Source organism: Calonectris borealis, chromosome 1 (genome assembly GCF_964195595.1).
Source record: "Calonectris borealis chromosome 1, bCalBor7.hap1.2, whole genome shotgun sequence".
NCBI classification, from domain to species: Eukaryota; Metazoa; Chordata; class Aves; order Procellariiformes; family Procellariidae; genus Calonectris; species Calonectris borealis.
This window is the reverse complement of record NC_134312.1, coordinates 7,919,183-7,941,499: the sequence shown is the minus strand read 5'-3', so window position 1 is coordinate 7,941,499 and position 22,317 is coordinate 7,919,183. Positions and strand designations below refer to the sequence as shown.

Genomic DNA, 22,317 nt, shown 5'->3' with positions numbered 1-22,317 from the left:
CTACCCAAAGCCATCACTTTGAGGCTTATCATTCTCCCTTCTGCTTTTCTCCTATATGTTCAGGGGCTAGCTCACAGACTCAGCAAGCCCTGCCAAAGGCTTCCTCTTGAATGTTGCCTGTTCGAACCCAGATTTGATCCGTGTCAGTTATGATCTGAAAGCCGTTCATTCTTAGGTATTAAATACATGCAAAAGTTTTGGTATGCTTCACAAAATCCATCACTGCAACTGAACAAGAAGAAGGGAGTATCAAGTGTGGAAAGATGGCTGCTGTCCTGCTAACCGTATGCTGAGGCATTCTGGAAGTTTAGTAGTGGCTTGCAGAACCAGTGTCATTTTTGTAGCAGCAGTGCACAGCATCCAGGATAGGCAGAATTCATCTTCCTCTATGTTAGTTAAGACTTAGCTTCTACAAACTCTTCTCTGTGAAGCGAAAAGGCCTTTCAAGGCTCAGTGTGCCTTGAAAAATCACATCAAAAAGGAGTCACTGTCCTGCTGGGCTCTACCCATTCATGATAAACCACAGCAAATTCTTTGGAGCCAGGTCTTCAGATAGGACGTGCCAGTACCACTCTCCCACAAGCCGCGGAGGCTGTACTGACCAAAACCACATTAGGGTTTTTTTTCTTGCATTGCAGAGCAATTGGAAAGAAAGAGCAAGGCACTGCAGCCCCCCTATGTGACTGTATTGTCTGAGAGTGGTGTTTGTTCATTTTAACCAGCAGGTAGGGATGTAACTCCACTCCAACCCAAGAGACCCGTGCATGAAGCAGAAGCGGCGTAGCCTGCAGCTGTGAGACCTGCATGCTCAGGCAGTTGTAGTAGCACTAGGCATGTCTCTGGTGGTCTAGTGAGATATTCCCACTGATTTAAGAGCCCAAAGGCATCTTTTAGTGCACACAGCTTAACAGTTAGTAAACAATTAACTCCAAGCTGAAGAGTGAATGATTAACAAAGTCAGCCAAAGGACTTCCATATGGCCAATAAACAGACAGAGAAATTGTTTAACTTATCACCAAAAATAAAATGACCTTAAAGGAGAGTCTGGTAGTGTTTGGTTGCTTTGCAAGAAATACCTTTATACAGTGTTACACCATTTTCTTCCACAGAAGGCTAGTGGCAATGAAACTTAAGATGAGCCTTTTTTCTCAGATTCATAAACATTATCAGTGTTTGCATTCTCTGGTTGACTGAAGAGAACCCAAGGGGAATAAAGAGTTTTGGAAACAAGATAAAATGTGAGGCATCCCAAAATTCAGCTGTGAACATAGCTTGACAAAGATTTTCCCTGTGACAGCCAAACATCAGCTTCTGCCATTTCTTCCCAGTGCTAGCCTTTTTCTGAGATGAAATGAAGCATGCTATGAAAATATTCTGTCCCTTGCCATAAGGTCTCCACAACGCTCTATGGATTCTCATTACAGAAGAATTTAATTTGTAGTACTGTTGTAAATCCAAAGCATCAGTAGCGGATTGACTTCCCATTTAAACATGTAAAAACAAGAGCTGAGTTGGACCCACCCTACCAAGCAATACAAAGCACAAGTAACATCAGTAGCTTTAAGTGTCTGATCAGAGAGAAATCACCTGCTTGTCGACAGCATGAGCAAAGTAATCAGCACATTAATTGTGTCCAGAAAGTGAAAGATTGTTGTGTGATGTCACTTGGCCTTTTCCAAACAGCAAGAGATAGAGTGAACTTTCCCAATTCCAGAGGCAGTATGAGATATTTACACAGGAGAAGCAATAGCCTAATTAAGGGCTGCTTTATTGCAGAACAAATAGAGATCCTCTCTGCTTTAGGGCATAATGAAGCATTGTCAAGTCAGTAATTGCATTGATGGAGTGGTTAAACTTGTGCTTCCTGTGGTGAAGGAATGACAGACCAGTAACTTAAAAAAAACATAAAGTAGGGATTGATGTAAAATGTACAGAAACTAGTAAACAATGGGGAGGAGGAAGCTGACAAATTGGTCTCTATCCTGACTGATCATAAAACGTCAGGACAGTCAAAAGGCAAAAGAAACATTAAATTCAGATCAGCTAAAGGGAGTCTGATTCACTTGCGTAACTCCTTGCTGCATGATACAATAGAGGTCAAGAGCTTAGAAGGATTTAAGATAGGACTAAAAGTGTGTACGGGTGACCCCTCCATCCGGAGTTATAACATTGAATTGGTTGTTTTCGAACAGGATTTTGAGACGGGTTACAAACCCTCATGTTTGAGGAAGGTGTTTGATTTGGCAGCAAGTTGGTTTCTCCTGTCAGAGGTATGGAGCATATGTAACGCTCCTCTCACTAGCATGCCACTGAGCCACAGGGTGTATTCAGAAAGGGCTGGCCCTTCTCTAGAGCATCCTGAATCAAGTGGGATCAGAGACATTGTATTGGACTCGTGTTGAATGGGGCTCTTCTTGGAACGGCATCATTTCCTAAGACCTTTGCAAACATCTTTGCATTGCAGACAGGGATAAAAGATTTCAAATTTACAAATCATACAAGAGGAGCAGAAAACATTTCCAGGAAATACTGGTTTAAAAGCTAGTGGAGACTCAGTGGCATTGCTATAATAAATTATTCACTGTGATTAGCTGACTGTTAAGGACTACCTGCTGACTCCTTCTGCTCAGTGCTTTTATTTCTCTTCCCGTTGCTGATCCTTCATGCTTTTTGGATTATGGACTTGGCTGTAAACTGAACCAGTCTTCAGGTCATGGCGGGTTCAACTCGTTTTATAGTGCAGTAATTCAGTCTTGATTTAGTATTTGGAAATGTGGAACACTGGAGGAGGGAGACATATACAAAGTGAGGTTCCTGACCGTGCTGTTTCTTCTCATGGAGAGAGGTTGCTCACCCCATTTCCTTCCATATCAAAATGTAAGACCCAGACCTGTGACTGTTGAAAAGCAGCCATAGTTTAAGACCTTCCCCTGCTGAAATGTCTTATTCCATCCCTGTTACACAGGAGACCATGTTCTCACTAGCACCTTTTTTGCTGCTGCTTGCCCTTGATTTGGGTTGTCTACCATCCAGCACCAGGCTCTTCCCCTTTCAACACCCACTACTCCATGCCTTACCACTGCACTTCATTGTGCCAAAAAGCTGCCAAGAGCACTGGGAGATGAATTAATCAGATCAGAGCACATTGGGCTGTAAAGCAGGATTTTATCCCTGACACTGAGGATTTCCACAGGATTTGGCCGGACATGCCACTGGGCTGTCATTCAGTGAACATTTCTTTTGGCAGCTGTACCAGCTGGAGTGGCCTTCACCACCCTCCTCCCCCATCGCAATCCTGCCACCGCCGCTCATTTCCTCCCCCGGGCCCCTTCCTCAGTCATGCTGGTATAATTGTGTGGCCGGGAAGGAAACTGCTCCAGCAAAGGGATCAGAGCTCAGCACAACCCAGCCAAAAAAAGTGGTCACTTTTAACCTTCACCAGTTCCCAATCCCATTCACTACCTGGCCCACAATCAGTATCCTACAGCACAGCTGCAGCAGCTGGGTATGGGTGCAGGCTGCATAAATCACGGCAGCCAGAGAAAGAAACTGCCATTAACCTACAAGATAACTTTGTGGAGTGAGACAAGGGCTCCACAGTTTGGCACAAGATGGAAGAAGTTTGGCTGTATGGACTTTGCCATGGTTGAACGAGGATGAATTAACAGTTAGGTATGGATCATCATCACCACTTTTTCTCCGATAAGCTGGTAAAAGTTTGCTTCAGTGTCTCTCCCAAACAGGGCTGATCTCAGACCACTAAGTAGATTGTCTAGGTAAAGCAACTTCTTAAAATCATAGAACAGTCATGCTCAGTTTCCATCATCTAGGTAAACAAGTAGCTTGATCAACTATAATGCTTGTAAACACTAATACATAGTCTAAGGCACTGCTGTTTTAGAAGGAAACCAGCACTGTTTTGGTGGTTTAGTGTATGTGTACTGTGGTGGTACTGTCAGGCATACAGTCCCCAGGGTTTTCTGTAAGAATTTACATTCACAAAGGCTACAGCATGACGTCCCATCCCCTGATCCAGCCAAGTCAAGCCCATGGCTACCATTAAACATAGGAGTAGTCCCATCAAAGTAAAACTCCCTTGCTCTAAGTGCTTTGTCATATTCAGGTCTTAAAGGGTAATTCTCTATAAAAGCAGCAGCCAAGTCTTAAATAATTCTGCAGCGCACAGCAGGAACTTCAACAAGATGCAAAGACAAATCACTCCAACAGCACAAAGTGAAACAAATTGGACCTCAGCGCCCTGGAGTTAGGGTGGAGATCTGGAGCAAGATTGAAACCTCCTCAAGCACTTGTGCTTGGCTCTGAAGTGGTAGCAGGCTCCTCGCATGGCCCCACCCTTCTCAAATGCTGTCTCTTAGTTCACCGGGACTCACTACTCCAAAGGCCTGGGCATTTTTATCACCAGATGAAGCCAGGCAGGGGCCCAGTTATTCAGTGGCTATGAACATGAGGCATCTTTAAGTCAGTAGCCTGGGCAGGAGGCTCAGAAGGTCAGGCATTGCTGCCCATTACCATGTACGTGGGATTGCTGCTGCTGTGGCACCCCATATGCAGACACCCTGCATCACAGGAATATTCGTAGTCACACAACCTAATATGTATATGCATCATCATAGCAGTGTGGGATGGGGATGGCGGTTCCTGTATTTTGGTTCCAAGATAGATGTACTTTAGTCATGCCACTATAGAAGACAAAAGGATCCTTAGGAAAGAGTGTAGCAGGAATGGTTTGTGGGTGGCATAAATCATTCTGGGGTGCCACAGCTGATTCATAGGCTATAGGCTGGGCATCCTTTATCTAACACATAGTATATTATGTCAGAAAGGAGAGATCTTCAATGCAGGAAGTTCTAGTCACTTTGATTTGCCTGCAGAGGATAAAAGGGAGAAAATTTAACTTAGAAGAATCAGGAAAAAAAAGTTCTCTGTAGACGTATTGATTTAGACACACCCAGCATGGTGACAGCAATGCAATATCTAACAGCATCTACCGGATATATATGTGCAGCGAAGGTGGATTTGGTTGTATATAAAGTCAAAGTCTGATCTCCCAGTCTGTATACAGTTATAGACAAAAATATCAAGTTGCATTATGCAAATAATGCTTTGTCCAAATAGCGGCTCTTCCCTTTGTGATCTGATGCTTCGCTGTCTCTCTGAGCCAATAAACCACTTTGAAATTTAATAGGGAATTGTCTCTCCATAATGGAAATGAATGCAGAGTGGTGATTATATAGATTTAGATGCAATTTCTGTTTGGTCAAGCCAGAAATGTTTGTTGGGGTGGTGTGGTCCCATGAGAACAGCACACAGCAAAAAGGATCTCAAATTGGACCAGAAATTGTTTGTCTGTTTGGCAAAAAAAGAGTCCTGAAGCCTGAGGGGAAGAAGTAATTAGATAGTGAGCTGGGATTGCTGACAGACCACTGAAAGTTCCACTTAGCCAAGCCACGCTCTTATTCCGTGGGGGAAGGGACGATGGCAAGCCTCTGGGAAGATCATTGGTGGGGTTGTTTCCCACATCAAATCACACAGGAAACCTTTTATTTTTTTGTTTTGGGAAGTGAAAGAAAAAAAATTACCCCAAACTAATAGAAATACAGGAATGAATGAAAGTGTGGCAGGATGGAGGGATAAGTTATGGTTGCAGCAGCATCCCCATCTCATGACGGGGGGCACCCTCAGCAGTGGGTCACACTAATTCACAGGTGACAGCCCACGGAAATCTCTTGGTAAACCTGCCCCAGAAACAAGAGTCCATTTGTTTGAGTTGAGATGGTGCTGTTCTGCCTGGACCAAATCCTTCCTTATTCACCCTAACTAGCTTGACAGAGGTATGATTGATGAGAGCAGGGTTGGCTTGACGCAGAACACAAATCCATGCCCGGAAACCACGGCCCCACCGAAATCACTGGGACAAAACTGCCATTGACTTCGCTGGAGCTGTGATTTTCATAGAGTTTTAGGCCAAAAAGGGACCGCTCATAACCTCCACCCTGACCTCCTGCATAACTCAACCCCTAGAGTTTTGCTCGCTGGTTTGTTCAGTGTAGGGAATTACAGTTCCAAGGAGGAATTTTTTTGTTATGTTTATTTTGTCTTTAAACTGCAAAACAAAAGACTTGGGAGTTTGTAGCTGCACTCATGCAAGCTGTGTGAAAATACTGTCATTGTTTAGTTCCATTGTTTAGTGCCAGTTTTAGTATCGGGATGTCATCCAGGGTTAGCTCTTGCCCATAGCATAAGCGAGGGAAGGGGTTGCATGTGGGCTGTTAGAAATGTGCCATGTTATTTCCCTGCCTTTCCTAGAAGCCTCTCAGAGCATCCAGTCTGGGTGGTAGTGCATGCACTTGGAGGGATGATTGTTCCTTCTGTATAGTATGACTTAACAAGGCATTAATCATCTAAGAAGCTGCAAGACTTGAAGGACTGGGAGATGCCATATAGGTCAGTAAGTCCAACAGCAATTACAGTTGGTCATTCATTAGATGCTTAGAATCAAAGGAAAATATAGGTCAAAAAGGCCTCTGGAGGTCTCTAGCCCAACCTCTGCTCAAAGGCCGGCCAACTTCAGAGTTCGATCAGGTTACTCACAGCCCTATTGTCTGACCACCTTCACTGATTGTTTTGGTTTGGGGTTTTTTTTAATATATCTAGTCAGAATTTCCCTTGCTGCAGCCCTGCAACCTGTGTCCATTGCCTCTTCTACTTTCCCTGGGCACCTCTGAGAAAAGTCTGTCTCCATCTCCTTTGTAAATCCCCTTTAGGTCACCAAAGAGAGCAGACAAACAGCGGGTAGATCCTCTGTAGACTTCTGCAAACAGTTTGATTCTGAAGAGCCACCAAACGTGATATCTGAAACCCCTGAGAGCATATGCACCACTGAGTAACCCCATTCTGCCTGTGCCCTATCTCAGGTGCTTCAGGGGAAGACATACACACAGAAAAGGGTAAGAAAACAAGGCACCAAATACCTGGGCATTTATATCTGGTTCTTAATTGACCCAATGCAACAGTTCACACTGTGTCCCCACAGGGTCATCCAGCCACAGTGCACACTGCCCAGTTCGGTGCCAGGTCCAGCTCTTCTGGGCACAGCAGGCAGAAGACACTATCAGGGACCCACTAGCCCAACTCCAGGATAGAGAAGCCTGAGAATTGCTCCAAATGGTACTATTTGGGCATGTTTCTCTAGAAACCATAATACAGAGAGCACTGTGCACCAACCACCAGTGCTGCCCTTCAGCAACCTTTTCTGTCCTGTCCCTGAGCTGCACACCAACACAGGAGCCAGAAACAGCCTCGTTACTGCCAGGGGTTCCCAAATGTATGGCATGGTCCCTCTGCTGGGTGCTCAGACCAGGCTTCCCGAGCACAAAGGTACAGAGTGCCTAGCATAGATTAACTCAGCTCCCCACAGCTCAGCGAAGTCCAGGTCAGCCAGGACAGGAGTGACCAAGCCAGAAACACTCCTCTGTGTTTCATTCACAAAACACCCTCCCTTCTTTATCAGGAACCTCCAGCATTTTTCAAATGCTCTCACGCTGACCCTACCTCCTGCTGTGTGCAAACTCCACGGCACTGGCCCCACGCTCAATAAAAATGGTAAAAACCTTCTTCAGGCTCACATGGCTGAAATGGATGCAGATCCCTGGGCCTCCTCTCCTCCAGGCTCAGCTTAATTAGGGAGCAGCCAGCAAACCACAAGTGTGCTCACAAAAGAAGTTTGCGTTTGAAGGGCTTTGACTGCAGCTCTTTGTAACTAGTCACAAACATCTGGTGCCTGGCAAGCTTGCCTGCCTCTTGGAAGGGGTTTCCAATGAGAAAATTCCTGTAGCTTGCACCTGAATTCTCCACAGCATACCATGCAGCACTCGGATCTCCCCCCTGGCTCCTCTTCTACGCTGCCAGCTTTGCAGAAAAGCCATTTCTGGCACTGGCTTCCCCACCATACCTTCCCCACCCACCCCAACGCATTTGAAACAGTACACATGGTCCGATAGGGAACAATTATTCCCTTGAACGTTTATGGGTTGATAAGCAGTTTTGCAGATTCAAGTGATAGTGTTGGTTCCAGTTTTATTGGCACGATGAAACAGAGCCCACGATGGCAACAGTCCCCCCAGAGGAGGAAGGAATAAGGGTAATTCTTTTCTCCTCCTTTAGTAGCCCCTTTTCCTTTCACGTGCATGCGTGAGTGTGCAGTTGTGCTCAGAAGCCAGTCTCGGAGAGACTTCCTTAAGTATCTATTGAAGATTAAATGATCTCGTGTGCAGCCTGTAATGATGGCCACTACCAAAAATTGTTCCCGTCTGAAAGCTGCCCAGTGCTGCATGATCTGAAATGGACTGCTGACCTCAGAAGAGATCCCAGCAGGCAAACCACCACATCACAGAAACATCAGCCCACCACAAGCACCACTAATTGTCCCCTTGTCTGCGGGCTCCGAGTGAAGGCAGCTACTAAAGGGCAGGGGAACTGTGCTCTCAGCTTGTATTACCAAGTGACTTTCTCCTAAGACTCATTTCCAGCGTGTTTGGGGAGATGCTGTCCCAGTCCCTGCTGTGAGGTACCTTTTGTCTGGCAAAAGTCATTACGCCCCTAACATAACTCCAGAAAAAGCCAATACGAATTGTCCCACCCACAAGGGCAGGCATTGGATTCAGCCCTGGAAATCAACCAAAGACAATCATAAGCCAAATAACCCAAAACCAGACCGAGACTCGGTGTAGGAAGAGGCAAACCTGCCATGTACATGGATGCTTTGACTCAAACTAGCCCCAAAACCAGCACGCATCTGTTGTCGCTGCATTTCTGCAAGACTGTTGAAATTACGACCAGCTCCCTGCTGTGGCTCATATTCCCCAGCGAAGGTTGCAAGCACCAGCGTGGTAAAAGGATCTTGATGGGTAAAAATTATGCTTCCATTTAAGAAGACCCACTAATGACACCTTGTGCATCTGTCACTGAATTAACAACATCAATTTGAAACTGTACATAAGCTGGGCAACTGGTGAAGGGAACAGCTTGCTTACATTAGGAGGTCTGGCTGAAGGGAGACCTTAGGCTTTGTTTCTCCTGAGGGGTTTTGATCGGCTAACAGGAAAGCGGATACTTTCTTGTGGGTATTCACATTTTTGCAGATTGGATTCCGTATGTATAGGAAGGGTGAGACCTCTCAGATCAATGTGGGCAAAAGGAATGGGAGGCTGCAGAATAATATTTGGGGAGCAAAGGGAGAGCAGTTACAGCAACAGTAAAACTCATATGTATGTTCTGGAGAGCAGGGCTATGGAAAAAAAGACACAAACTCAGGTTGTGGGGTCACTTTCACCCCCTCCCTCCCAAGAGTCTGGATTTGCCTCCTTCCACACCCTGCCAAGAAAAACAAAGAAACTAAATATAAAAACGCAGCGATCTGGGGAGCTGCTCGGGTGCCCAAAACGTAGGTGTCTAATGTCATTTTAGGCACTGCTGGGGATCCAAGACATCTGTGTGGGACTGGCAGATATGGCACCGGGCCTACGGCAGGCTCCCTCCCTCCTGGGGCAGCAGCCGGGGGCCAGGCAGGGTACCCCGGGGCATGGAAAATGGCACTTGACGCCTACGTTTGGGCGTCTGAACAGCTCCCCCAGAGCCCTGTGTGTTTGGACAGTTGGAGTTAATCATCGAAGGGAAACGTAGCTGCAGTTAACGAACTGAGCACTGTGAGGTTTGGTAGCAGAGAGGATGAAATAGGAAAGGATTGGAGTGCAGGGGACAGTCCGGCAGAGTCGGGAGGAGGAGGATGGGGAGGAGAGTGTCCAAGGAGAGCAGCTGCCAACAGCTCGGAAAAGGGTTTCAAATTCCTTCTGCGCCATGCTGAAGTTGAGTCATAAATGACAACGGGGGACCCGGGGACAGAGGGATATTTTCTGAAGGGTGTGATCTGCTGGTTTTTTAGACTCTTATGTGTTCCACATGTCTGAGCGCCTCCCAAACACGTCCTCTGCACATGCCGTGCAGCACGGCCACGTTATCCTCCCCGCCTTGTGGACGGGCATCTGGAAGCATGGAGGGATGTTTTCGGCAGCCCACATGGCAGTCTCAGGCTTGACCCCGGTTGTTGTCAGTGGGAGTTTAGGCCCCAAACTTCCTTTTCATGCCTTTGAAACTTGGCTGCAGTGCTGGGCGCTTGCAGGGGAGAGAGACTTCATGTTCAGACCTCAGCTCCTTGCTTAACCCTTTCACCCCTCATCTGTCCTCCCTTGGTGGGTAAAATAATGGGTATTACTTTTATGCAGCAATTAATTTTTCCAGTGGAGGAATAAAATAATCCTCTAAGGACAGTGTAACCCAGCCCTTCAAGCTTCCCATCCCTCCTGGCCCCCTTCCTCCCCTAGCCTCCTGCGATGCGGACAGCCCCAGAGTACGGGGCAGCTCAGTGTCCTCCTTACCCCACCCTTGCTTGCAAATACCCTGTTACAGAAAGAAAAAAAGAAAAGGAAAAAAAAAAAACCCCACAACTCTTGGTTGGAAACTTTTACAAACACAGATATTTTCAATTTTGCTGCCCCTGAAGTATTAGTGAGGAGAAAATGTTTGGGTCCTCACTGTGGCTTGTTCTATTTGCTAGATTTCACCTCCACCAGCAGCTTAATCAGTGCAAATCAAATTACACCTCCTGTTTACTTATCTCCAGAGCGCTGACACTGGCAAGCGGCTTATCTCGGTGTGGCAGGAGCCAGCGCCTTCCTTGGGGGTAGGACAGGAACTACACAGGAGCTGCTTGTAGTGGGAGAGGGAGTATAAATCAGGGAAAGCTCTGCTGGCTCTGCTCCCCAGCAGTGAGGTTACTTGCTAGGGGCAGCGCGGGGAAGCCGAAGTGCGAGATGCCCAGGGGGTGGCGGCTGCCTCCTCCCTGTGGATTAGCAGCCTGCAAGCCGGGGTTTGGATTTTGGCTTACTCATTTGTAAAGAGGAGGCGGTGGTGGACCTGTCTGCGGCGGTGACGGTGCGGTGGTTTGCAGAGCTGACACGGTGTTCTGCAGTCACCGCGTCCTTCGCGCTGCTTCTGCGGTCAGTCCTCCCCCCTGCCTGGGAGACGGGGCTTCCTTCACGGCAGAGGTGTGGGTACAGGGACCCCGCGTGAGCGCGTCCCACCGCCCAGGAGCACCTACACTCAGCAGGCAGGCAGAGACCCCCTGGCCCGTGCTGACTGAGGGGCGGGGGCACGCAGCCAGCACCCGGGAGACCTGCATTTTACTCCCATGCTTCATGCCTCAGTTTCCCCCCTTGGTGATAGCGTTGGCTTTGTCTGTGTGCTGCTTTGAGATCTGCCCCAGTGGGGCAGGCTGTAAAACGGAGACAGGAATGACTTGCTTATCGCTGCCTTTCGCACCGCCGGGAGCACGCTGGAGCCCTGGGCATCGCCAACACGCCAGCACCTGGGATAGATAAGCTGACTCCGCTCGGCTTATGCTCATGCGAGTTTCACGTTGGTTCCGGGGGTAAAAGCAGAGCTGGGTATCGCCGCTCAGCGGGGCGGTGCAAGTCGCCTCCGTGGGGGTCCCACCTACCCCGCCAGGCCACCTCCGCCCCTCCGAGGACTGCGCTGCACGCCTTGCCCGAGGGAAAGGCTGTTGTGCCAGGGGCCAACACAAGCCAGCTGCCCGCCCGCGAAGGAAAAAGTAGCCGAATCCCGGTTTTCCCGTGGCTGGCGTGTTTAAACCCTATTTCGCCCTGCAAAGTGAAACCGGCTCCCTTCCCCGCCTCCCCCCAGCACCGAGCCCGCCGCAGGCAGCGGCGGCCGGGCGGGAGGGCGCCGCCCGCCCCCGGGGCTGCCCCGAGGCTCCTGGGCGGGGGGCGCGGGCGGGACGCGGGGCCGAGCCGGGGCGGAGCGGAGCGGGGCAGCCCCGGCGCAGCGCCGGGAGGAAGCGGCGCGGCGGGAAGGGCTGGGTGAGGGTTTGCGCGGAGGCGCCTCACCCCCTTCTTCTCCTCGCAGATCTTCCAATGGAGGCAGCTGGAGAACCTCTATTTCCGCGAGAAGAAGTTCTCAGTGGAGGTGCACGACCCGCGCAGGTGAGAGTCGAGCCGAGCCGCGCTTTGCAGCGCCAAGCCGGGTCGCGGCGAGCCGCGCTCCCGCCGCCGCCGTGCGGAGCTTGCTGCGCTTGGTAACTGGGAAGCACATAAGCAAGGGGCAGCGGGTACCGCGTCGGGGGCTGCTGCTTCCTTCCAGCGGGAGATGTTGGGTTCGGGTGGGTGTTTTTGAGGATGTCTTTCCCCTCGGCTCCTAGCGGTATTTTTTTTTCCTTCCCTCTGTTTTGCCACCTTCTGACCCCGGGGCTGTGCAGCTCCGGTGCCCCAGCTGCGGTGCCGGCAACCCCCGTGCGTGGAAGGGGGGTTGCCTTGTCCCCGTCTTGCACTTGGAGCCTGGAGATGGGCGCCAGATTTTGTACTCACATGCTTCCTTGTAAATAAATATTCAGTAGTGCAACTGAAAGGAATGGCACGGTACCAGAGGTTTACCGGCAGTCTGGATGAAAGCCCATCAGTCTTTTTGGCACGGGAGTCTTTTTTTCTTACTTTAGAGACCTAACGTGGGAGGGAGTGAGTTCAGGTGACCGTGCTGCATCTAATCCGTGCGTTCTGCACCCCTTGCTCGTTTGCATTAGTGGATGGTTACTGCAGACAGTGACCAGTGTGTATATTGCCCTGTAAGTTGTTCTCGCTAAAAGCAGTGTCCCGCTTGCAAAGTAAGTATGAATACGGCTGATGGAAGCCAGCTCTCTTCCCAGACTGATTTGACGTGCTGCTGGTAGTAGCGTGTTTTGCTGATCGCCTCAGCTGTGATCCTGTTTCACCTGTTCCTGTGCCTATCTGTGTACTAATAGATGTATTTTTATTAGGGGAATTTTGCATGCAGTTTCTGGGCTTATTTGCCCTGATATGAACATGGTCACACCAATACAATGGTGCCTGTCTCCATAGGTGCATTTTGTTAGAGCAAAAACTGAGTAGAGCGGCTCGTACCATTCTGCAGCTCCAGGTCAGCAGAGCCTTGAAGCATCTGCTTAATATTAAGCATGTAAATAGTCGCATGAAATCTAGCAGACCAAATTCCCAAAGTTGCGAATACGCTGGGACATCTTCCAGCAGCGGGAGCTGGGGGTGGTGTACTCCTTCCCTCACTGAGCCTCCAGCAGGGTGTGAGGCGTCAGAAACGCGTGCTGCAAGCGACCAGCAGCAAGAAGCCCCTAAATGCCCAGGCTGGCCGTCTCCTGTAAGCAGCGAATGCAAGGAAAAGAAAGGAAATAGCTCTGGGACGTTAAAATCATGATGATATTTGCTATTCGATGTCGTGCATAAAATGTAAACACGCAGAGGAACCTCTTCTGTCTCATTTGTATTTAGATGATAGGAATTACTGACACAGAAGAGCTTCCGTTTTTTGTTCCATTGCGCTGTTTCTCTGAATCAACACCAGGAGGACAAAACCCTGTCCCAGGTTGTCAGCCTGGTACTTTCTCACTACAGGGGAATTCAGCTGGTTGATTTTCATATCCAGAGGGTACCACCGTCCAGGTCAAAATGGTATGCTGGCTGTAAAGCAGCAAGGCATGTTGCAGTGGTGTGGTGGGAACACAGCTCTGGTTGTAGCCTCCCAGCCAAGTGGGATGGACTCCTGCGAGGAGTTGTTCGGTGTGTGGAGGCGGAGGAGTAGCCAACACAGTGCTCTCTCCGCATTCCTCACCGTGTAGCCAAACCAGAGCCTGAGTCAGCAAAGCCACACTCGCAGGAGATCAAGCACGGCTCCCTGGTTGTGGCCAGGGCTGGGCAGCACAATATATGTTTTTAAGCCCTGCCTCTGCCCGTGGCTTCCTGTCCCGAAGAAGCCATTTAACCTCTCTTCATCGTGGCTACTTATCCCATAAAGGAGGGAAACGATACGTTTTAGGGGGTATTGACAGGGTTAATTCCATTGCGCATGTGGCATGCATGGAGGGAAGTCATAGAAAAAACACCCATGGGTATCTTTCACAGGTCCCCAAAAGACAGCTGTGAAAAGCAAGTCCACAGCTCTGACTAGCTAAGTCTGCAGACTTTCTAATGGGGTCTGCAATTTTGATGGGAAACATGTACAAATCCCAAAAAGAAAAAGATGAGAAGATGAATGGCTTGCAGAGTATGTTTCTGAGAGTTCAAAACAAGTAACTGCGTTTGAACTGAATAGGATGAAACCAGAATTAAGGCTTTAACCCATGTTTGAGTGCCTTAGAGCCTTATATGCCAATGTGCTGCAGTGGCTTGTGTCCCTTAAACCAACATAAAGTGTCCAGAGTTGGATCCACCCCCAACTTCAAGAGCACCTCCCAGCACAGCCTTCATTCCCTGTCCAGTGACAGGGATGAGGCAGCCCAGCACCCATCCTCATTAGGACCACCAGCCACCGTCCTGTTGCATCCGTGGGGAGTTTTCTCACAAGAACGATACTCGTAATAGGACAAGGTCTTCTGCTGTAGTCGCATGGAAAGGACTCAGCACAGGGTAACGCTGAAACACAAGATCCCAGTTGCCTCAGACCTTGTTTTCATTGGCTGCGGCTGTTTTCTCAGAGAAATTTCACTCCGATTTGTAGCGTCGCATTTTGACTTTAAAACATTTTGCAGCACTGAAAAGGCCCTGACACAAGAGCTGTCAGCCGTCTCCCAAGCTGAACCTGGCCAGCAGTTCCCATTTCACTGCAGAGTTTTGCTTTTCTTTCATTCTTGGCTCTATCACAACTTTCTTTGACCATGTGCCTCTCCTCCCCACGTTCACCTCCAGTTTTGGACAGGGCGGTAGCCCACAGGCACCAGAGGAGAGGTGGCCAGTGCAGATGCAGGAGGGGAACCACAGCCTCAGCAGGCTTGAGGACTTCTGAGTGCTGGGAAAAGAGTCGACCATCCCTTGCACGGCACACTAGAGCTCCTAGGCTGTCCTGCAGTGTCACTTCCACATCTGCCTCGCACAGAGTGCCTGCTGGCTATGGACTGTGGCAGCCCCTCTGTAGCACACCCTGCTCCCGAGGCTGTCTCTTGCACCGGCCCCTCTTCACCATCCATGTCGCTACGTGAAAGGCTGTAACAAAAGTGTCTTGTTTCTGAGCTAGCCTGTGTACCAGTGCTCACATTCATTTCATAATCGGACTCCACCACAAGACTCTTCTTAACAGATGGGAAAGGAGGACCTCATTTATTTGGGGCTCTGTAGATCAGTGGCTTGGTTTACTCTAGCCAGTGCTGCATCCCTGCAGTGGGAGGGGTTCTGCAGACCAGGAGATTGCGAGCCTGTGTGTGCTGGTGTGCCAGTGTCGGGGGCTCTGCTGGTGGGGTTAGAGTTGAGGGGTGGGGAGGAATAATCAAGCAGTTTTCTACAGCTGTGAAAGCATGGGGAAACCTAACCTGTGTTTTTTGCTAATATTTGAGGACAATTGGGAGTCCCAGAGAGGAAACATTTAGCTCTTATTTTTCCTGTTTTTATATTCACTCAGCTAATCGCTGAGTAACATTCTTCTCTCCGGGGCACTAGGCAGCCCTCTCCGAACCTCACAGCTCCCCTTTCCCGTACCATGTGGTAAGTCCTACTGCATCTGTTTACAAGTGAGGCAATCAAGAAGAGGAAGAGTTTCTCCCACATTTTCTAAAGCAGCCATTGATCCTGTGGATCTTTAGTTGTTACCTGGGTCCTAATATTTGAAAGCCACCATCCAAAGCCAGAGGTAGTGGAGGGTGTGAGGCCTTGGCCTCGGGTGTCCCAGCATGTGATGAGACACAGAGGATTCACACACGCTTTGGCATTAGTGACTGCCCTGGGACACGTAGCAGGTCAGCATCAGCTCAGCCAAACCCAGAAATACAGTTTGAACTGGACAAACTGGATGATCTTTACTGTTAGTCCTCTGGAGCTTGCTCACTGAGGAGTTATTTAAAGTAAATGCTCTCCTGGCTTGAGTAGCTATTTATTGCTGTTCTCTAAGCATTTTTTCCCATTAGCACAAGTGTGTGCGCAGTCAAGACAGCAGCTTTTACTATGAGGTGTGTGATAGGTTCTGCCACAGAAAACTACCTGAGGAAACCTTGATGTAACCCCAGTTCATTCTTTTCTCCTCTCCAGGGCATCTGTGACCAGGAGGACTTTTGGGCATAGTGGCATCGCTGTGCATACGTGGTACGCCTGTCCAGCACTAATAAAGTCTATCTGGGCTATGGCCATTAGTCAACATCAGTTCTACCTGGACAGAAAGCAAAGCAAGGTAAGCATGTTGGAGGTGGGAAGTGCATGTTGCGGTGGGTGAGTCCTTCTCACTCCCCACGGTCCCAGCATAGCTCTCTCTGTTTTGCTCTCAACAAAAACAACTCAGCAAACAAACAGAAGTTTATTTTTTTTTACTTTTAGCCAGATGGATTTGCTGATCTAGCTGCAAGGTATTTAGGTCACAAGCAACCAACTAACAAAAGGAGATTCCCTCCTCCTCCCATTTCTTTGGTAAGAAACTGGGTCTCTTAAATGCCCAGGACTTCCCTTCAGTGACTTCTTTTGTTGTTGGCAGATTGTGTTTCAATCTGATCTCCCCTCTCTCACACTCCTACAGACAGCACCACCCACCAGCCCTCATTTGTCAGCCTGTCACGTCTGTGACCATGTCAGTGTGCTTTGTCACAATAATCCCGGTAGTCATGCTGAGGCTTTGAAGTTAAGGCATACAAATATTTTTGTCCCATTCTCTTAAGGGAGCTGGTATTTTAGTCTGTTTTCCTAGTCTTTGACGTGACGCTGTCAAGATTGATAGATCCATCAACTTTAATTGATCTGTTCAATTCATCCTGCTGGTCACTTCAGGACACTGTACCCATGTGCGCTTTGCTTTTGAAAACCAGTAAAACATACTCCACAGTGGGGTGATGTGAAATGCCTTCGTTTCAGCTCTCAAGGGCTTAGACAAACATTTATTTGAGTTTCAGGTCGCATGGGTTCGCATCCCCTTAAATCTGAGTCCCCACTTCAGTTGAATCCCCAACTTCAAAGCAAAATTTAGATATTCCCTCCTTTCATGTTCAAACTTGGCATTTCATATCGTTTTGACAAAAGAAAGAAAAATAAAAACAAAGTGAGAAGAAAAAGCCTGCTGGAGCTCACTGCAACTGAGCCTTCACTCCAGTGGTGTAAATAAGATGGCAGGAGATATGACATAGTGATAAAGCAAGCTTGAACCCCGTGCTCCTCACATAACTGGGCACCAGTTGGATCTGGACCTTCTGCACAACTCCACTGGAATAGCCCCTTCACTTGATTTTGAAAAGAAATAAAATCAGCTTTGCCTGGATTTTGACCCTTTTGCAAGGAAGTGAGGTCCCAGCCTTCTTTGTGGCCTCACTCTGCGTTGAACTCCTGCCAGCTCGCCGAGTTCCCAGCATCTCACTCCCCACTGATCTGTCTCTCTCTCCCTGCAATCGAAGCGTAACGTGAAGACTGAAAAGATCGCCAGCTTTCCAAGTGAACATGTCAGTATGCAGAACTCCTGTCAGCTTCCCTTTTTTTCAGGAGACAGATGCAGCAGGACTTCAAGGCATGTCTTTGCTCTGTTGACTGCACCGAGTCAATCAAATGTTTGGCCTAGAAGCCTTGAGAAGTCTCTTTTTGTGGGAATTCCCAACAGCACTTTCCTCCAAGCGCAAGGCTTTTTGGATGAATGAACCGGTAGAAAATAGGCCAAGGATTTCAAAAAATCACCTGCAGCAAAGCCCCGTCACTGCAAGCAAGAGGCATAAATTCATCCCTAGTGTCCATCTACTCTTGCATTTCACTGATGGATTTTTCTTCACCCTCTGACCCTGTCAGAACAACACTGGGGATCAGTTTGGCCCCATGCGTTGAAATGACTCATGAATGAGCCAGTCTCCCTCCATGTAAATGAGACTTGGCAGGTCTGCGCTAAGTGCTTTAAAATTTTTGAGCCTGGAGGGACTGCAGGGCCCAAGGGAGCGCTAATGGGATGTAATCTAGCTTTCCACTATTGTGCTGTCAGTACAAAGTCTAGCCCAGGCCTCACGCTGGCTCCTGCTCAGTGGCCTGTATGAAATGAGCTGTTGGTCTGATTCCTGCTGCTGGTGAGTGGCTGTCCAAAGCACAAGACCACCCGACGCTGATTGGCATTGCTGTAGGCAGCAGAGGCAGCAGGGATTGAGCAGCATGGAAAATTAACCCCATTCCTTTCAGGAGATGCTCCATCCCAACTGTTTAGTGCAGGGCACCATTAGCACAACTGCGGTCGGATCTAAAACCTTCACCACCAGCTTCAGCAGGTTTGGATTGCACCCTCTGTGGAGGAAGATGGCTCTGCCCTGCTGATCCCCTATCTGCTCTCTTCTGGTTTGCTTTTCCTCTCTTCTGGTTCCAGGGATGCCAGGCTTCGGTCTCACACTATTTGCCCTATGTAGGGCACGCTTCCAGCTGCTGCTGGCTTGGCGTGCTGGCCGGGACCACAGCCTCCAGTTGCATTGCCTTCACTCAGCGTTTTAGTTAGTGCCTAGTCAAACAGGTAGGGCCAGAGTGTGTTCTAATTTGCAGTCTGAATATGAGTGGAAATAAACTACAGGGCTTCTCGCTGTAACTATCGTACAAATACAGGAAAACCACTGCCTCACAGAGCGGGAGGGCGGGATCTGTCTGTGCAGACTTGGGGTTTGTACCTTTCCTAGACATCTGCTGCAAGGACTCAGTGTGTTGGGTTAGCCAGATACTGGTTTTGATCAGTATGGCTGTTCTTGGGGTTATACAAGGTATACATAACCTTACATATATGTAGGGTCATACAGCGTGTATGCACCTGCAGCGAATAAATCACCAGGGTAGCATCAGCGTGAAGACTTGTTACCTCCAAAGATCTGTCATTGCAGCAAGACAGCAGTTTGTGCTCAGGCTCCTTATCGAAACTCAAGTAGCAGGAAATCTCGTTAGATAAAAGCAGGGACCTTCCTCTTCACCTAGAACTAACCTTCCAGAGCTATTTGGAGAACATCTTTCACAAACCTTGTTTCTGACCTGGAACCTCAGATCCAAGAAGTTAAAAGAGTGCTATCCTTCTGCCGGAGCTGAGTTTGGGGAGGAGCTGCTGGAAATGAGGGGTGTCTAACGGGTTGTATCATTAGTTTAAGAGGGTCAGTACTAGTTGCCTGATCTGCTCTGACATTTGGCAGGTAGTTCAGCCTCTGCACTCAAATAAGTGAGTGCACACGCCCTGTTCTTGGGGTTGTTGTGGAAATAAGCTTGTGAGGCGTTTGGGTACCTCTGAATGGTAATGATAGAGGCTATAAATACCCAAGAATATTGAATTATGATAATACTTCTGAGAGTGTTTTCAGTATGAAGCTCTCCCAGTGCTGTCTTCATTTGAAGTCTTAAATTAATCTTAAAAATATAGTGTGCAACAGGGAGACATTTTACTTCCCTTATTATTTCATTGATGTGCAAACAGGCAGGGGATCACTAAGATTTAACCTTAAGTGTCTTACCCAGAGCCCCACAGCAAATCAGTAACAGAGCTAAGAGTGAAGCTCAGTGTGGTGAGCACTCAGCCATCAGTTCAGCCTTAGTTCTTGTTAAAACGATTTCTGCTTCCTGAGGATGTGAAATAACACTGAAAATCCCATCATGGCAAGCGTTCCTTGTAATCCCATCTCGTGTTGGTTCCAGTGGGAACAGATCACACCCTGGTACGTGGGCGTCAATCAGCTTCTGATTTGTTAGCACTCTAATGATGTGCCTGTCTCCTGAACGGTATGACTGGGGCTGAGATTCTCTTCTGGCCTTGAGGAGGTGCAGAGGTGAATGCTCAGGTGAACTGGGGCTTCACCATCCTGTTGAACAAAAGCCTTTGTGCAGCTGGAGAGCCTCGGCACAATGTCCCAACAACTTTCTGGGTTCTGGGAAATAGAAATTGCAGGTCAGTGGCCTTGCGAGGCCTGGCTAATAGAAGCTCAGCAGCACAGGACTTGCGAGATTTGGGCGATGGGCTGAGCTCCAAGCTCCCTTCATCCATGACTGAGGAGCTCACATGAGGGTCAGTGAGCAAGAAGCTGATTTCCAGGTCGGAGATGAAACAGCAGTCATCTTTGTGTGCCATGTTACAGACAGCGAGCTTCTTCCTGGTTGTCAGTTTCCTCCCTGTTAGCATGGCTTGTTACCTGAAGTGAATTCGACAACCAATACATTAAACAGAGCTCAGAGCGTAAGCATTAGTTCAGAAGAGGCAGGAGGAAATTTTCCACGTGGACAGATTATTCCACAACGGCTTAATGAAAAGTTTCCATATATTTTTTTCTGAAGTGCTTGGAGATGTCCCCAGTCAGAAATGAGATAGAGGACTAGAGAGGCTTTGGGGTTGTTCTGATGTGGCAGTTGCTATTTTAAGGTGATCGTAAGGCTGTACTGGTCACAAAAGGACTGAAAAATTCTTGTGGCTACCCAAGACACCCTTATATGTAGGGTTCTTCTTCCCGGTAGTGCTTAGGGATATAACTGAAGGGCCATCCCCAGCAACTTTGATCAATGTTCTTGATCCTTTTGTTCATGTTAAGCCCCTGCTAGAGGCTGCCAGGAGAATGGACTGGAGATAGACGGTGAGCTACTAACAGTGGGGTTTGTATTGCAGAGGCAGGGCAGCCACTAGGACTGAGTGAGCCCAACCCTGCAAGCAGCTACCATGCTCATTTCATTGCACAGTGCCGCTAACCCTCTTGCCCTGAACGTTTTCTGCCTTTGTTGGCTCTGTGGGCATAACCACAACTGAGCTCACTGCTCAATGAAGAGAGAGTTCCAGAGTTGTCTCACCTGAACTTTCTGGGCATTTTGTTGTCTCAAGTCCTTCCATAACCAATGGAGAAAGGATGACATCTTAGGAAGTCAATTCATTCCCTCCTGAGATTGGAAGAGGACTGGATGATCGTTGGAGGTCCCTTCCAACTGAAATATAATACAATATTCTATTCTATTCTGTTCTGTTCTGTTCTGTTCTGTTCTATAGGTTTATGCAATATGCATGTTTACTTTCCCCTGGAGGTGCCTAGATTGTTAACATTTGGTAGTGGCCAGTTACTAAGCTGGGGCCGGCTGTTGTTTCTTACTGGAGTAATGTTAACGCTTTGAAGAGGTCCCTCACAGTAGGGGCATTGCATGCAGCTTGTTAGTCTGGACCATAACCTGAACGTGTTTCCCTGCCAGTATTTTCTTCCAGCTTGTGATGACAGCCCATTTAAGCCATGTCCTCACTGTGTCTTGGTCCAAAGCTCATTGCAGATTTGGAAAGGCCCCTCCTGGCTTCCTTTAGATGCTAGAGATGGTCTTTAGCCTTGCATTTCTGAAGGTTTCTTATTGTATGTGGTAACACAGTGACTCCATACGTAGTTTGTTTAAGAGGGAAAAATGTGCATGGCAAAGCAGAGAAAATAACAAACAACAGGAAGCAATGCCAGAATTGTACCCGCTTAAGAATGTAAAAAGTGCAGCAATGAATACCGTGCCAGATTGCTTCTATTCTTGTAAAATAATCCAAGTTTGCTGTGGAGGTCTGCTTCCTGCCACAGCAAAAGGACTTTTTCCTTCTGTGAACTTTAAAGAAGCACTAGATCATTACTAACTCCTGTGTTCATGTCCAGTCCAAGATTCATGCTGCAAGAAGCCTGAGTGAGATTGCGATTGACCTGACCGAAACTGGAACGCTCAAGACCTCAAAGCTGGCCAACATGGGGAGTAAAGGCAAAATTATCAGCGGCAGCAGCGGGAGTCTTCTGTCATCAGGTAGGTGCTTTATCCTGTAACTGGAGAGAATATGGTGGGAAGGGCCATGGCCGTGGTATAATGGGGAGCGGCCAGAAGCTGCACTGCAGAAATGAAAGTCACTTCCCTTTAGCCTTTCGGTCTGTCCAGGTGTCAGTCCGTCTCTCAGCACATTGCCCCACAAACAGCTCAGGCAGCAGCCTCCCCCTCTCTCATTACCGCTGCTTGTTTCCTCTTTGGCCCCAGGATGCCATCTCCAACCTCTCACTTTCCAGCTGAGACCTGGTCTCTCTTCACAGTTTCTACCATAATCACCCCTTGGCACCCAGCTCATCCCTAGGCAGATGCGTTTGTGAAGGAGCCCTCAGCCAGCAGTGAGGAAGCAGTCACTAGGGAACCTGAGGCTGGGAATTGGTGACGTCCTTCAGCAGTGTTGAGGCAGGGTGGCTTTTTCACAGAGTGCACATCTGCTTTGCCTCTCTGTTGCTGGAATTTGCCTGGTGTC

General features: G+C 48.4%; 1 protein-coding gene across 1 annotated transcript in view; it reads left to right on the top strand.

Annotated features, from left to right (window-relative positions):
* FRMD4A (FERM domain containing 4A) overlaps positions 1-22,317 on the top strand; it is a 57,686-nt gene that overhangs the window by 5,197 nt on the left and 30,172 nt on the right. Inside the window, exons 3-5 of the mRNA XM_075143932.1 lie at positions 12,001-12,077; positions 16,152-16,290; positions 21,692-21,833. Coding sequence (XP_075000033.1) covers positions 16,243-16,290; positions 21,692-21,833 — 190 coding nt within the window. The 5' untranslated portion in view covers positions 12,001-12,077; positions 16,152-16,242. The remainder of the gene's footprint in view (positions 1-12,000; positions 12,078-16,151; positions 16,291-21,691; positions 21,834-22,317) is intronic.